The following is a 17,115-nucleotide window of genomic DNA, read 5'->3' on the forward strand; positions in this document are numbered from 1 at the left end:
AGAGTGGTGGTAGATAGCCTGAGATTTCCGCTTAACCGACCTTGAAGGCTCTTCTCTGTATCCAGGACCTGAGCTTGTAGTACCCGAGTGTGGAATTGAGCCCACTGAACAGCCGGTATACACGCTGTTAACGATCCCAACAGGGACATTGCATCTCTCAAGGTCAGATTTGGTCTTTTTATCACCGTGCTGGACTTTGTGTATGACCTTCTGCTTCTTTTCTTCTGGAAGAAAACACAGCTGATTCTCTGAATTTAGCAGAATACCCAAGAAGGTCTGAATAGTCGATGGTCTTAGTTTTGATTTCTCTAGGTTGACCAACCAACCTAGGTCCTGTAGAGAAGATATTATACAGTTTAGGCGATCTTTACACTGGACAAATGAACTACCCACTACTAGGAAGTCATCCAAGTAGGGAATAACTAAAGTATCTTGCTCTCTGACATAGGCCATTACTTCCGCAATGACCTTAGTAAACACCCTTGGTGCCATAGATAATCCAAATGGCATAGCCGTAAACTGAAAGTGCCTGACCTGATCGTTTAGGTGCACCGCCATTCTGAGGAACCGTTGGTGATCTTTGTGAATGGGCAGATGGTAGTATGCATCTTTTAAATCCAGGACTGTCATATAACACCTGGGAAAAAGAAGTTTAGTTGCCGATTTAATTGATTCCATTTTAAAGGCATGGTATTGTAAAAATTTGTTCAGTTTTCGTAAAATTTATGATGGTTCGAAAGGAACCATCAGGTTTGGGGATTAAGAATAAGGGGGAATAGAACCCCTCTCCCTCCTGATCTTTTGGAACCTCTACAATAACTTCCTTTTGTCTCAACATTTGAATCTCTTTTTCCAGGGCCTTCTGTTGGTTTAAGGAACCGGGGCAGTCAATATAAAATAATCTGAAGGTCTTTCCCGGAACTCTAGCTTTAATCCCGATCTAACTATACCTAGGATCCAATTACTGGAAGTTACTCTGCTCCATTGAGCATAAAAATGCCTTAATCTGCCCCCTACTGGAAGGTCCGATCTATCGGTAATTTCGCCTACGTCTTGAAGAAAATGATGAGGTGTTGAAGTCTGAACTTCTCTTCTTCGGCTCCGCTGGCTCCCAATTCCGGGCTGAGTAAGGTCTCCGGTATGGGAAACGTCTCTTGAAGGTATTCCCCTACACGGAATAGTACATAGTTTAGCTCTAGCCTGCGCGTCCCCCTTCCAGGTCTTAAGCCATAAGGCTCGCCGGGCAGCGTTTGAGAGTCCTGCTGATCTGGCTGCAAGTTTTAGGGAGTCCACCGAGGCGTCCGCCAAATATGCTACACCTTCCCGAATCTGGGATAGTGAATCCAGTAGCTTGTCACGAGGCACCTTAGTTTTTAGCTGCTCCTCCAGCTGGGCTACCCAGACCATAACTGATCTGGCAGTGCAAGTGCCGGCAATTGCCGGTTTGAAAGCCCCCGACGATGATTCCCACACCTTTTTAAGGAACATGTCCGCTTTACTATCCGCAGGGTCTTTTAGAAGGCCTACATCCTCTAGCGGTAAGGTGGTTGATTTAGACGTGGAAGCTACAGCCGCATCCACTTTAGGAATTTTAACCCATTCCGCCAGGATTTTGTCATCAAAGGGGTACCTTCTCTTCGCTGATGGCAGGAAACCCTTATCCTGCTTATCCCATTCTCGCTTAACAAGTTCTTTCACCGTATCCACTACCGGAAACGATTTACGGCTCCTTTGGCACAACCCTCCTTGTTTTCTACAACCCCCATGGTGGTACGAACCGCTTTGGTGATGAGGAACGTGAGCATTCACCCTCTTGCATAGACGGGCTCGATCCTGGCGATACCTCCCTGGATCTCTCATGCCGACTGCTTTTAAGGGACCTACTAATCTCCTCCCTTATAACTGCCCTGAGGTCTGATGCACGAAGGGGAGCCTCCTCTTCCAAGGTCTGACAAATACAAGTTTGGCAGAGCCTTTTCTGATAACTATCAGGCAGGGGAACCGCACACAAAGCACATTGCTTGTGCTTAGATTTAGCCGATTTCTTGGCCTAAAACAAAGCACAAGGACAGACAAGCTATATGAGCTACTTGTTTTTTTTTTTTTTTAAAACACTCACCAAGGCTGAACTGTATAGTACCGGTCTCTGAGGAGGGGAATCCATACGTGACGTTGAGGCACCTGCCTGCTCCTGTCCCCATACCACGCTGCTGCTGCTCCTGGAGCGGCTGCTGTCACTCTTCTTACGCTGATCAGGCACCTCCACCTGAAGGTGCTCTGTATCCGCAACCGAAGTCATAACTGCCGCACATTCTCCTGCAGTCACCGCTGCTTAACTCCTCCTCCTCCTTTTCGTATTGCACATTCCAAATCCCTACTGTGCACAAGCGATAACATGACGATAGGCGTTCACTCCCCTAACACCTATGTCATCACTCTGCCCACGCTCATTCATTGGCTGAAAAAATGGCGCTAATTGCGTCATACGAAACGCGACTTTTGCGCCATGGTCGCGTACCGCATGGCCGACCCCGCACAGGGATCGGGTCGGGTTTCATGAGACGCTGACTTTGCCAAAAGTCGGCGACTTATGAAAATGAACGACCCGTTTCGCTCAACCCTACCCAGAAGTCCTACCTTCCACTTCCGGGTCCTCTGTATGAAGGACGCTGAGCCGGCGCCGCGCGCTTACAGACAGCGCTGCGGCATTCACGCGACCCAGGGCGGCGTGCCCGACCCCTGGGAACGCGTACCCCACGACCAGACGAGGAGGGGTCTGAAAAAGAACACCCCCGACGCTGCTTCCAGAGTCCCCGATTCTGCCGTTCTCAAGGAAACCGTGCAGAGGCATGGTGGACCCGGGTAAGAGAATCTCCTGCAGGCTCCCGCCATCCGGACAGGAACCCAAACTGGAGTGGTGAGGGGGACCGCCCCTTTAAATCCTGTAGGTTCCTGTCCAGATGGTGGGCGGATCCCCTCTCTCGTAAGGGTGCTGTCGTGGCGATAGGAAAAAATCTCTTTTTCGACATTCTATGATATGATTTTGTTTACTAAAAATAACGTGTGATCTAGTTGTATGTTGACTATTTTTTTTTTTTTTTTTTTTTTCATAAGAGGCCGACACATCCTGTTTTGTACAGATCACTCCTCAGCAGTCATTTCATTATTACAGGATTACAAGGGAAAGGTAAGACTCATATACAGGTAACCGGTTCCACAATTAAAACGATAGTTGGGAGTCACAAGTCCTGAATAATGAACTCTGCACAGGTGACAATTGATAACACTTATCCCATAGAAGTTGATGAACAGCTCTATTCTACAAGCTCCTATGGCTTACATTCGAAACATGTTGCTCGCCCCATCATGACATGGAATCTTTTAAAATATTTATTCAATAAAATTTTGCAGTTTTGATGAAGTTGGAACCTTACTTCTTCATTTACCTCCACATTTGGTTTCATGGAATCCGTTCTTCTACGTCTTTCACAAGCTGATTTCCAGTTAATACTATTATCTGCTGTAAAGCATCTCTGACTATTTCAAGCAAGCTGGTCATCCCCATTATCATGTACAAAAAAAGTATCAACCATTAGAAAATAAAAACAACAGAAAAAGGAATATTTAGCAGTATCCAGATTATTTGAGTTTCCTACTGTTAATGACTTGTAACAGTGATTGTATACACAGACCCACGGAAAAAACAGCATCTTCCCTGTGAGTCAATGAGACCTTGCTCGAGGAATCCCAGTGACATATAGCAACCTGCCCAATGAAGAAGTACACAGACAGGTCAAGTGACCCGAGTGTGTGAAACTGTGTGTAGGAAATATATACATATAATATAGAAGCCATGCCACTAAAATAAGCTGGAGAAAGCAGACGATTCAGAAGTTCTTACACTTTAATATCCTTATATAGAAGAAATCTATATACAATCAGTGTGCATTTAAACAGTATATAAAGTCAACCAATTTACTGGAAATCATACTGGCTGCATAGCACATTTGACATTATTGCCCATTTCTTTATAAAAAAAAAAAAAAAAAAGGGAAAACAAATGGATTAACAATAGAATTTTGGCTGGTTCGGACAATAGAGCTGCTTGTCTGACAAGTTGCCTGGTTTTAAAACAATACGTTAAACTATTTCAGGCTGCATAAAATCTCTCCAAGAATTAATTTTATCCATAGATTAATCACAACATTGACATTTGTTTAAAATTAATAAGAAAAAAAAAATGTGTACTATAAAATGGAACACTAAACAACATAAAATGGAATTAGTGTTCCCTTTCCCCCTGTTTTTTTTTTACATTCTGAACATTTATTCCATAAAGACTAAAGAGAAAAAAAATGTAATGAATGTACATATAATCCATACTTTATGAGAAGGCCTGAGTTGGTGGGGAAAGGAACAGTCAAAGAAAGCCTGAGGAAAGAAGAAATGTCCATTTAATTAATTTACAATAATTTACAGCAGTTTTTGTATAAAAAAATATTACAATTGATCACAAAGGAAAAAAAACTGGCTATTTTACACTTTTAGGTACAGGTTTTAAATATTCAAGCATATGATGAGAAGCGGCAAGGTGTTTGCAGTGTACAATGTAAACAAATAGCTTTGGAAAGTGAATAAAGTCCTTGAGAGCATTTCCCAGGCAATAAAAGCCTCTCCAATTACTTGTCATCATAATCATAGGTCAAAAGGTGGTCACAGTTCAAAGATGTTTGTTTTATACCTTTAATAAAATTCAGTCAAAATGGGCAGTGCTGAGGTCTCCATAATAGTAAACATCTAAGTTCATAAAAAAAAAAACAATGCCACATTTGCAGCACAGTGCAGCATATACCTTAAATACAAAAATATTCTCTGATCTGGTGTGATGCTAGACCTTGCATTCAGGAAAGTAGTAATGTCTGCACTGGGCAGATCCAGTCCATTTCTTTCAAGTCATGTAAGGCAATCACTGTGATAATTTTACGGAATATGGCTAACGTCCAGGACTGTGATGGCCCTGTGTTATGTTTTGCGGCCACTCCATAAATGTTCCGGCGTACTTTTATGATCTGAAGAACATTCAAAAGGTGATCTGCGGCCCAACGGTGATCTAGAATCATAAGGAGACCTCTGGTCCAATGGAGATCTTGGCCCACTACTTGAAGCTCTGTGGTCCATCTGCCAGTCTGAATGGTACCGGTAATCCCTGGAAGATTTGTGATGGCTGTAGTCAGAAGTGGATCGGTGATCTGAATGTAAACGGTGGTCAGAATGGGATCGGTGTTCTGAAAGTGACCTGTCCTTTAAATTTCCTTCAACATTTGACCTATGATCTCTGCTTCTGTGGTCATCTAATTTTCTGTGTTTGATTTCACTGTGGTACCTAAGAGAGACACACAATTCATTAACCCTACTTGTATAAAGACCAGGCACGTAAAATATAGTTTTTAAATAGATTCACCACAAGGGAAAAAGTATAGAATACAGGAAATCAGTAAATGGGCTGCTTAGGAATTCAAAACATGGCTACCTTCCTCCAAAAACAGCACCACACTGGCATAGAGGTTAGGTCTGGTATTTTCACTTCAATGGAGCAGAGCAGCATTCCAGATGATGTGAAGTTCTGTATTTAGAAGAAAGTTGCCATGTTTTTCCTCATGCTGAACAATTCTGAACTGATTTACAATAATTTCTTTAGATAATGTTCAACATACGCAGAGACGTTTTAAAGATTGCCATCACAGGCATCAGTGCCTGTCTCCATTGAGGCTCAAATCATCAGAAGTGACTTTAAGGTCCCAGGGAAAACCAGGTTCACGAGTGAGACCATCACAAACAAAGAGAAAATAAAAGCTTTCCTCAGATGCTTGGTCATCTCTGAACATAGGACATCAGAGCAAGGAAACTGTTCTGAGCCTAATACATCGAACGAATCGAAAGAATGGAAAGCTTATGACTAGTGTTGAGCGAGCATGCTTGGATGAGGTGTTATCCAAGCACGCTTGTGTGTTAATAGAGTATCATCGGCGCGCTCGAATAATATGTTCGTGTCACCGTAGCTGCATGTCTCGAGGCTGTTCTACACATGTAGGGATTGCCTGTTCTTTAGGCAATCCCTGCATTTGGTGACTCGAACATAGAGTATCTTTGGAGTGCTCGAACAACGCCTTATCTGAGCACACTCCCTCATCACTACTTATGATGACTATACAGTCCTAGAGAGCACAACACTAACCGGCAGCCCTGGACACTTACCTGTCCTGCTTGTAATGATGATCCCAGTCTCGATGGTCTTTACCATTGCTGAAGTTAGAATACGGTCTTTTTCTGGAATCGCCCTTGTAAGCATCACTGTGATGTCTGTCCTTGTGATAGTGATCGTGATACTGCGACAGATGTCGATCAGAGGAATAACTATCTCTGCTGCTGTCATCATGGTTTGTGTTTTCTTTTAACCTTTCAACATCTGAAAGGAAGAAGTATGAAATATGGTGACTGTATACAAGATATTTCTATATCTGTAGAGTCACTATCAGCAAAAGCACTTTTAAATGAACTGAACACGCATCATATAACAAAAAGTGAAAAGTGTAATGCTATGCGAAGAAGAGACCAGGAAATGTTAAAAAATGGAGAGATGATCTTATGAATCAGAGGGATACAATACTAGTGTAAAATATCTCAATACAGATCTAGACAATACAGGGACTAAAAATATGGATGTAACAGAGTAATTTACCTGGGTGTCTAATGATTGTGTTCATGCTGCTGCTGATGTTCTGGTCGTTGTGCTGTAGGGTGGAAGGGGGAATAGATCAATGAACTGACAAGAACCGGGGTCTAATAAATCAATTGCTTGTTAAAAACAACAAACAAAAAAAACACGATTGGCGTTGTGAATGATTACCTGAGATTCCTGACGTTTCTTGATGGCGTGCTTGTACAGTTTGTGCAGTTTACGAGCATCAAACTCTGTAAACTTGGATACAAAAATCCATAAGTTTCTAAAAGGAAATGATAAAGCTATAGTCAGTAAAAGTGCAAAAAATACTATAGAAGAATTAGCTTCCATGACGTAACGCATCACGGTGAAGGAATGCCCTTGCTTGTTGTAGCCAATAAGAGAAAAGCCAAACTGGAACTTTATCTAGAAATTAAATTAGTTACAATAGCATGTAAAAGCTTGTGCACTCCTGGTCAAACTTACTGTTACTGAGGACATTTAAGCAAGTTGAAGATATAATGATCTCTAAAAAGTCTAAAGTTTAATTTGTATTTGATTTTGCAGCCAGATAAGAGTCTTTCAAGATCTGGTTTGAGGAATTTTCATCCATTCTTCCAGTTCTGTGAGATTCCAAGGTCGTCTTGCATGCACTGCTATTTTGAGGTCTAGCCACAAATTTTCAATGATGTTCAGATCAGGGGACTGTGAAGGCCATTGAAAAACCTTGCGCTCGCGACTTTTGATGTATTCTATTGGTGACTTTGAAGTGTGTTTAGGATCATTATCCATTTGTAGGAGCCATCCTCTTTTTATCTTCAACTTTTTTTTTTTTACAGATGGTGTTATGTTTTCATCAAGGATCTGTTGAAGTTTTATTTAATCCATTCTTCCCTCTACCCGTAAAATGTTCCCCGTGTCGTTGGCTGCAACACAACCGCAAAGCATGATTGATCCACCCCCACGCTTAATAGTTAGCAAGATGTTATTTTCCTGAAATTCTGTGCCCTTTTTTCTCTACACATACCTTTGATCAATTGTTCTATTTTAACCTTATTATCGGACCACAGGATGTCTCCAAAATGCATCAGGATTATTTTTCGATGTTCTTTTGCATACTTCTGACGCTGAATTTTATGGTGACGACAAAGGAGAAGTTTTCTTCTGATGACTCTTTCATGAAGGCCATATTTGTGCAGGTGTCTCTGAACAGAACAATGTACCACAACTACAGAGTCTGCTAAATCTTTCAGAAGGTCTTTTTCAGTCAAGCAGGCGTTCCGATTTGCCACTCTAGCATTCCTACAAGCAGCTCATTACAATTTTGCTTGGTCTTCCAGATCTTATCTTTACCTCCACTGTTATAGTTTTCTGTAATTTCTTAATTATATTTTGAATTGAAAAAAGGGCAACTTGAAAACATTTTACTATCTTCTTATAGCCTTCTCCTGCTTTTTTGGCCTCTACCAATTTCATTTTCAGAGTGCTAGGCAGCTGGTTAGAAGAACCCATGGCTGCGGTTTTGGCACACGGTTAGAGGAGGCTGCGGTTTTATAAAGGTTGAATCACCTGGCCTTTCCTAACGATGATCGTGAACAAGCCATTACCTTTACAGGCTAATTAAGGTCTGAAACCTTGGTGAACATTATCCGAGCACACAAATCTCAAAGTGTGCCCCAAATTTTGCATTGGCCCATGTTCCTTTTTGGACTTTTTAAAATGTAAAATATGAAAAGCTATATTTTTTTTGTCTAAAATAAAAAAAGGAAATGTGTTATCTTTAACTTGCTTAACTGTTCACAATAACAGTAATTTTGATCCGGGTGCTAAATCTTTTACATACCACTTTATAGCCAAATATTAGTGAATGAAGTTAGCGCAGAAGTGAAAGTTTGCCATTCTTCTACTACTTTTCTGTTGTGGTAGCATCTATTTGTGCAAATGATTCAAGCAATCTGGCATGTCACTTTTGTATTAGCTGAAAAATGGGTACTGCAAACAGTTGGACTGTCATAACTTGACATTCTGGGAGGAATTAGTCTTTAGTTCAGGACCGGGCACAATATACGATTTTATCCCTCATACGCATATAATGGCTTAAAATTTTACTCACTGGATATTCAAATAAATTTGTGAGTCTTTTTTGCGATACATGGGGCTTAATTTTTATGTGATCTAATAGAAGAAAAATGTACGCATTTTTCACATTTTTTTCTATGACCACAAATAGTTACTTAAAAAACAAACAAAAAAACCCCACATTTTAAACTTGCAATGCTGTTTCCACAGGATTGGCAGCATTTCTATTTTTTACAATTTGTTTTCTTACTTTTTCATTTTTTCACACACTTTGCCCCCATAGGATCTTAAAGAGTTTTTGTTGGTAAGGTTTGGGGATGGGGATTGGTAGCATTTTAACATTTTATACATTCTTGTTATAGCTGATTTATTCTGTAATATTCGAGCAAATTCAGCCAAAGTTCCTGTCCCTATAACAGAGAAGTCTGCTTCTTCTAAGCAGGAGTGGACACAAACAGAAGAGGGCACCTGAGCAGGAACACTATATGGGCAGTCCAACAGCTCATCATAATACACAATTCCACCTGCTATAGAGATTGAAGTGGGCCAGCTTATCTCTTGCCCTTGTATGGCTGCACAAATTGCACCAATGTTATGTCTGTGTCTGCTCTTAGGACACGGCAGCGCTTGTTCTGTTCCTTGCTTTGTACTGTGTATACAGCAATCCGGAAGGCAGAGAAGGTATTGAACTATCTCTGCTTTTTCTTTGGGGTGACTGGCTGTGTCTGATACATTTGAAAAAATTGGTGACTCTAAGGTTCAGCACCTGTTCACACTTAATCTAATGTTTGGATGTGACGGTCAGTTTTTTCAAATGTATTATTTAGCCTTCTGACCGAGCACTCCGCCTCCTAGTCACAGGTGTCTTAATTGCAGCAGGTCCAGTACCCCTCCACAGAGAGAGAGAATGTTGTCTAAGAAGAGGTTTTCATAGGTACCCATTCACATGGAGACGTTTATTCTCAGCGAGGAAGGAAATCGTAGGACCTGGTATAAGAGAGATGCTGTAAAGTGGCTACCAGGTACACATAAAATTGGCCTTTTTTATGCGCTAAACGCTCTCATTTTTCATATTTCTAGTGCAGTAATGCAGTTCAATTTCTGTGTTTCATGTTTGCATGTGTTAGCGCTGCAGTGTGCTGCCTTTTTTGCTTGGCTGTGTCTGATAGTCAGCTCCTCACTGCTGCAGTTAGCCGCCAATGACATTTTGGAATGTCAGTTTATAGTAGAGTGTAAACCACTCTGACAGTAAACATTTGTAGGCAGTCCAGAACTGGTTAAGAAGGTCCTAAACATGTGTAATTTTCAGGTACATCTCTGGCCTGAAATCTCATTCCGCTGTGAGAGAGCAGGTGAAACTTCAGGACTGCTAAGCGGATTAATCCCCCTCTTGATGTTAAAAAATCCTTTATAATGTCAAGAATCGGATAACATTGAGGGTATGTGCCACACGTCAGGATTTCTTCAGGATTTTTTGTGGTTTTTTTTGCAGATTTCCTTAATAAAAACGCTATAATACCGCATAAAAAACGCATACATTATGCATCCTATCATTTAGAATGCATTCTGCATTTTTTGTGCAAATGTTGCATTTTTTTCCACAAAAAAAAACGCATTCCGGAAAAAGAAGCAACATGTTCATTATTTTTGAGGATTTCCCATGAAATTGGAGTGTCCGGAAAAAAACGCAAAAATTCCACAAAAAAAATCAGCCAAAAAAAAAAAAACGCACAAAAAACACGCATGCTGATTTCTGGCAAAAATGTCTGGATTTTGTCAGGAAAATTTCTGCAAGAAATCCTGACGTGTGCCCATACCCTGAAAGTTAGGGCAAACAAAGCACATTAACAGACATAATCCACAGACCTATTCTTATGTCATAAATTTGTTGCAACCTAACAAATTAGAGCAATAAGTGCCACATTTTACATTAGGCACAATTAGAAAATTACAGAAAAAAACAAACACGTATAACACAGTAAAACAGTTGTATGTTCTATAAAATGTTTTGTGAGGCAAAAGCCATTCACTTACTTCCTCCACTGTTTTATTTGTTCTGGGTTTGCATATTCTTTCAAGCATTCGGTTATGTGGTCCCCGATCTTAATCAAACACTGCCGGGTGTGCTCCAGCTGTTCACGCTCAGAGAGTCCTTTTTCAGGTCGATCCAACTGTTTTAATGCAGCTTTCACTGGCCTCATTCGCTCTTTACACTAAGAAGAAAAAAAAAAATGCTATTTTTATTTTTGCAATTAAATAAATTTTAAAAACAAAATACTTGTCCAAGAAAATCATCTCTCACCTGAGAAACAATTGCCAGACTACAAACATGTCTACTGTCCTAATAAATCAGTGGCAACAGAGTGCACCTCGTAGATAAGTACTGCTTTTGTAGAAAAGTCCCACAAATATACTTGTGTGTTTGCGAATGTAAATATTGTATACCGTATATAGTCGAGTATAAGCCGACCCCCTAATTTTGCCACAAAAAACTGGGAAAACTTAATGACTCGAGTATAAGACTAGGGTGGAAAATGAAGCCGCTACTGGTAAATTTCAAAAATAAAAATAGATACCAATAAAAGTTAAATTAATTGTGAAATCACAGTAGGTTAAGTCTTTTTGAATATCCATATTGAATCAGGAGCCCCATATAATGCTCCATACAGTTCATGATAGGCCCCATAAGATGCTCCATATTAAAATACACCCCATATAATGCTCCATATAACAATGTGCCACATATAATGCTCCATGCAGTTCATTATGGCCCCATAGATGCTCCATATACAAATATGCCCCATATAATGCTTCATACAGTTCAGTATGGCCCCATAAGATGCTCCATATAACAATGTGCCACATATAATGCTGCTGCAATAAAAAAAAAATGACATGCTCACCTATCGTCGCTGCTCCTCAGCAACCCGTCTCTCCGCACTGACTGTTCAGGCAGAGGGCGGCGCGCACACTAATACGTCATCGCGTCCTCTGACCTGAACAGTCACTACAGAGGACGCGGAAGACGGAGCGGCGCCGACGCTGGAACGAGGGACAGGTGAATATTTAATACTCACCTGCTCCCGGCGCGGTCACTGGCAGCTTCTCCCGGACAGATGGTCTCCGGCGCCCGCAGCTTCTTCCTGTATTGAGCGGTCACTGGTACCGATCATTACAGTAATGAATTTGCGGCTCCACCCTTATGGGAGTGGAGTCCATATTCATTACTTTAATGAGCGGTACCACGTGACCGCTGAACACAGGAAGGTGCCGGCACCAGAGACCATGGGACACGAAGGGACTGCGTCAGGAGCAGGTGAGTATGTGACAGTCGTCGCTCCCCCTCACCTGCCGACCCCCCTGCCTTCCATGACTCAAGTATAAGCCGAGAGGGGAACTGTCAGCCCATTTTGTGGGGCTGAAAATCTCAGCTTATACTCGAATATATATATATATATATATACGGTATATATATATATATATATATATATATATATATATATATATATATATATATATATATATATATATATATATATATATATATATATATAAACATATACACACAAAAAAGGATTTTTCCATTCCTGACCAAAACCTTTGAGCTCCAAAGTGACGATAAGGAAATGATGGGTTTTAATTTGCTGTAACCAAAAATTAAAATAGTCAGCAATCAAAGTAGCTAAACTCTTAAGTAAATCAGAAATAACCTACCACACTGAACGTCTTTTGATCCAGTTCTTCTGCCTCTTCAGAAATAGGAACGGGATCACTGCTTGCAGTTATGTGAACAGGGGTTTCAGCAGAGATATTTTTCTTTGCCTTTTCTTTTTCTGGTTTCACATCATTTACCTTGCATCAAAAATGTATAAATTGTCAATGTTTATCTGTAGCCCATGGAATAAATTAATAATGTACCATTCACCAAAAGCAGAAAACGTGACTCACCTTCTCTTCTTTAATTTCTTTATCTTTTACTAGCTCTTTTGTTTTAGCTTCCTTTTTGTCTTTTTCCTCTTTCTTTTCATCGCGATCTTTCCTTTCTTTCTTTACCTCTTTCTTGTTCTCCTTTATTTCCTTTTTCTCTTCTGGCTCCTTTTTTAATGGGACTTCTGCCTCTGTCCGTTCCTCATTTTCTCTTTCTACTTTAGCTTTTTTACTGTTTGTTTTCACAGAACTATCTTCTACCTGCAGCAAAAACAAAACGATCATTTTCAAGAGCACAGTAGAAAACAGCACTGTGTAATCATTTATACCCTGTACCTACCCTGGTGAGCAGGTACTGCGTGGGAAATGACCACTGACCAGTGCTACCATAGTTGCAAACATTTCTGGCGACATTTACATATAGCCCCCAGCCACACAATCACCTCTTACCCTACGTTCACATTTGCGGTGTGCGCCGCAGCGTCGGGCGCCGCATGCGTCATGCGCCCCTATATTTAACATGGGGGCGCATGGACATGCGTCGCACTTGCGTTTTGCGCCGCATGCGTCCCTGCGGCGCCCGCGTCTGGGCGCAGAGGACGCAGCAAGTTGCATTTTGCAAGTTGCAAGTTGCTGCGTCAAAAATCAATGAAAAAAAGGACGCATGCGGCGCAAAACGCAGTGTTGGGCATGCGTTTTGCTGCATTTTGGTTTGCGTTGTTTGAACGTACCATAACATAAACCAAACCCCATACCATCCAGTGTTATCATCAACCCTGCTACCCTTAGGGCCCAGGAGTCATGATAAGAAGACAATCATTGCGGGGCAAGTGCTTCTGACTTATTGATCCTCGCCAACTATAGTCTTTAAGATACACCTTATAGGGGACATCAATCATAGACAGGGTCACACATGTGGTGCTTCAGCCAAAGACAAAAAAGGATCAACCAGAAGTGAGTAGTCATAGCCTTAAATTTCCATTTCAGTCAAAGTTCACTTCTCTTGGAAAACACTATACAAGTAGTATGTGTGATTCCAGCCGTAAAGTGGTTGGCGACTAATTGTGCAACCCTTTTTTTAAATGAAGTAATCTCCCTCTCCTGTAGGCACCATTCCAGCTATGTTGGCACTGGGTCTCCCATTGCATGCATGACATTGCCTGTAGGGCTCACATGACAGTACAGTCAGCGCCCGCTTTTGTGATTTTCCAATCTAACTTCCCTTGGACAACCTCATAAGTGGGATCCGTATGATTGCAGCAGACCAATATTGGCCACCAACTGTTATGGCACGCGAGGCCCTGCAGCCAATGTCATGAGAGCCCCAGGCCATCTGCACTTCAACATAACTGGAACGGTTCTGGTGCGGGAGGTGAATTTCTGTTTATATTTTAGAATGGGGACTACGTTATTTAAAAAGAGGCTGTCCAGTTAGAGAACAACCCCTTTGAAGACATCAAATTCAGGTTGTTTTTCCCTAGTGACCACCATTAACAGCTCTAAAATATCACTATTATTATTGAGTGCTGTTTTGGTGAAGTTTTTGGTGTAATGTGTCAGTTGTATCCCAATGATCATGTCCTCTGTGTGAAACAGAGTGCGTTTGCTAAACTTGCCTTGTCTTCATCATCCTCATCTTCCTCTTCTTCCTCCTCTTCCTCTGATTTTTCTGACGTTTGCGGTGAGGATTCACTTTTGACTTCTTCAATTTTCACAGGTTTCACCGTTTTACTTTTCTTTGCTCTGGTCTTTCTCCGTTTTGAGCTTCCCTACAATAAAGTTGAGATGTTAAGAAAAAAAAGCTTAACTTGAAAAATAAAAACAGCGCAAATAGAATTATTAATAATAATAATCTTTATTTTTATATAGCGCTAACATATTCCGCAGCGCTTTACAGTTTGCACACATTGTCATCATTACTGCTAATAACTTCAATGCACACACAATGTACATCATGAGACAAAATCCATCTGCAAGGAGTTTGCATGTTCTCACTGTGGTTGCATGGGTTTCATCTGGGTTCACTTCACACCTCTAAGACATACTGATATGGAATTTATATTATGAGCCCCAATGGGGACAGTGATTATGTCTGTAAAATGCATTGCAATTAACGGTGCTATATAGGATAATTAAAATTGTACATATTCTCAAAAGTTCGACAGATTCTTTAAAGAACTCTTAATTAACAACTCACTCCTGAAAGCCGTTGTGCTTCTTTTTTAGCCAGGTCCCTGCTCAGCAGTTTAATGAGGTAGTCTGCTCTAGTCTGTAATTGCTTAGCTTGGGGCTTCTTATCTGGATCATCAGGCAATATCTAAAACAGGAGACAAACAATTATAAACTAGAGGTTAAAGTCACTTTTCCTGCACCCAAACCCTTGGGTACTATAGTCAGGGACACAAAACTTCCATATACGCCATTATGATCTTACTACGAAGAGAAAAAAACAAAAACAAAATCCTGCTGGGAAATTCAAAAGGTGCACGCCATTTTATAAATTTGCCTCATCTTTGGGCTGTTCATGTGCCACAAAGCAAAATTCTTGTCAATCTTCAACTGTTACACCAATACCGGTCACTGATTATAGTGAATCTATTAGGAAGTATTTGTTTACCCCCCCTGCCACAAAGTCTGGCCCACTTTTAAGAAAAGACATGGGGCTGGCATAAAAAGGGTCTAAATTGGCAACTTTTAAACGGCACAAGACATCTGTAAATATTCTGATAAATTCCCTCTGGGCCTCTCGAGTCCCCCTTTTGAAGGAGTGGGCATGGTGTACAAGTATGAGCCCCACCGCTTCATTCAATGTGTAGAGCTGGAGAGTAGTTCTAGCAGTCAGTCTCTAAAAGAAGCGATCATTAATGTCAGACTACTGCTGCATTCATACTGGGGACCTGGGACCCCCTGTTCTATTGATCGGTGGGATCCCAGTCATGGGGCTTCCAGGGGCTATACATTTAACACCTATTGAACAGATCTGATCCTTATAAGCATATGCTGCTACACTCCTTATTCCATTGTTGTAGAACCTTTAGAAATTAGCTGCAAGATTCTGCACTTTTTCTCACAGTCCATAAATATACAAGTTTCTCTCACAACTTAAGTAGTTTTAAATTCATTTTTCTGCACTTTACACATTCATTTCACGAAAACACCACAAAATTATGGGAGAAAACAAGTTTTAGTCTTCAATTATTGGGATCCAAAAGCATCTAAATACCCACCAATGTTTTATGATATTAAGTCATAAAAACACTTTGGTGGGACAAGTACTCCACTAAGAAAAGTCAATGCCATGCAGTGCAACATATGAGATAGATGAAACCTAAGTGTCAAATAAATGTCTATCTGCAAACAAAATAGAGGCATTAAATCAAGCACAAGCCCGCAATTAGTATTATAAACAGGGCACAAGACACTACAAAAGAAAACCAAATATGAAAAGCCCTCAGCAGCCAAAAAAAACACTAAAAACATTCACTACAAATTACACCCATAATGGGTCGAAGCAAAAAAATAAAAAGAGGAAAAGAAAAATCCTTAACCGTATTAATCTGAGTTAACAGAGCATGGGGCTATGGGTGCCAGGCGAGATCACGGGCCTCCCCCGTCAGGCGAGATCACGGGCCTCCCCCGCCAGGCGAGATCACGGGCCTCCCTATAAACAAGGACCGCACAACTCGCTCTCCAGTTGTAGGTCCACAAGTCAGCTCCTTGATGAGTCGCTACATATCACGGGACACATGGCATTATTCAGATAAGTGTCTTTCTTGGAGGGACTTTGAATATTTCAATAACTGGCATGGATTGGCAATATTAGGAATGTCCCCCTTGTGAGAGTATCCTCACAGAATGGTTACCTGATAGAGATCAGATGACTGTGGCCGAGTGTGCCATATGGTTCACCACTTGCTGCCACAAATAAAGAGGGGGTACAATTTACCTGGTTCCTTCTTGCTAATACGGAAAGGGAATTGGAGCAGATACAGTTCCTTACTGTATTCGCCCAAAGACCAATATGCACTTACAGAGCAGTTCATTTTACCTTTTGTGTTAAGTTGAGGTCAGGATCCATTTTTATCATTTCCCAGCTGCCATAACCATATTCATAGATTCCAATTAAAAGATTTGAGTCGTCGTCTTTTTTCCAGTCAATGTCAAAGTGTGCTGCTTTTGTGTGGCATGGAATAACATATCTAACAATCAGGAAGAGAAAAAGTATAAACTACATAGAAAACATAACAATCAAGTTAAATAAATAAATGGTTTCTGCAGATAACAGATTTTGAAATTCATTTCTAACACCATATGAGAAATCTTGTAGTCTTATTTTAATACTGAGGGCATAGGAGACCCAGAGGTCTGTGCTTGAACATATCTGATCG

The 17,115-nt window shown here is 40.9% G+C and overlaps 1 protein-coding gene across 3 annotated transcripts in view; it reads right to left on the bottom strand.

Annotated features, from left to right (window-relative positions):
• Positions 1-4,031: 4,031 nt before the first annotated feature.
• The window catches only part of CHD1 (chromodomain helicase DNA binding protein 1), a 95,501-nt gene continuing 82,417 nt past the window's right edge, over positions 4,032-17,115 (bottom strand). For 2 of the 3 annotated variants that reach the window (XM_077289676.1, XM_077289692.1), the window contains 10 exons: positions 16,776-16,926; positions 14,925-15,044; positions 14,344-14,496; positions 12,749-12,988; positions 12,515-12,652; positions 10,835-11,013; positions 6,908-7,004; positions 6,740-6,791; positions 6,256-6,466; positions 4,032-5,383 (listed from right to left, as the gene is read on the bottom strand). In XM_077289676.1, coding sequence (XP_077145791.1) covers positions 5,023-5,383; positions 6,256-6,466; positions 6,740-6,791; positions 6,908-7,004; positions 10,835-11,013; positions 12,515-12,652; positions 12,749-12,988; positions 14,344-14,496; positions 14,925-15,044; positions 16,776-16,926 — 1,702 coding nt within the window. In that variant the 3' untranslated portion in view covers positions 4,032-5,022. Of the gene's footprint in view, positions 5,384-6,255; positions 6,467-6,739; positions 6,792-6,907; positions 7,005-10,834; positions 11,014-12,514; positions 12,653-12,748; positions 12,989-14,339; positions 14,497-14,924; positions 15,045-16,775; positions 16,927-17,115 lie in introns of all 3 variants that reach the window. The other variant, XM_077289683.1, reaches the window with a different exon arrangement.

This window comes from Ranitomeya variabilis, chromosome 1, assembly GCF_051348905.1.
Source record: "Ranitomeya variabilis isolate aRanVar5 chromosome 1, aRanVar5.hap1, whole genome shotgun sequence".
NCBI classification, from domain to species: Eukaryota; Metazoa; Chordata; class Amphibia; order Anura; family Dendrobatidae; genus Ranitomeya; species Ranitomeya variabilis.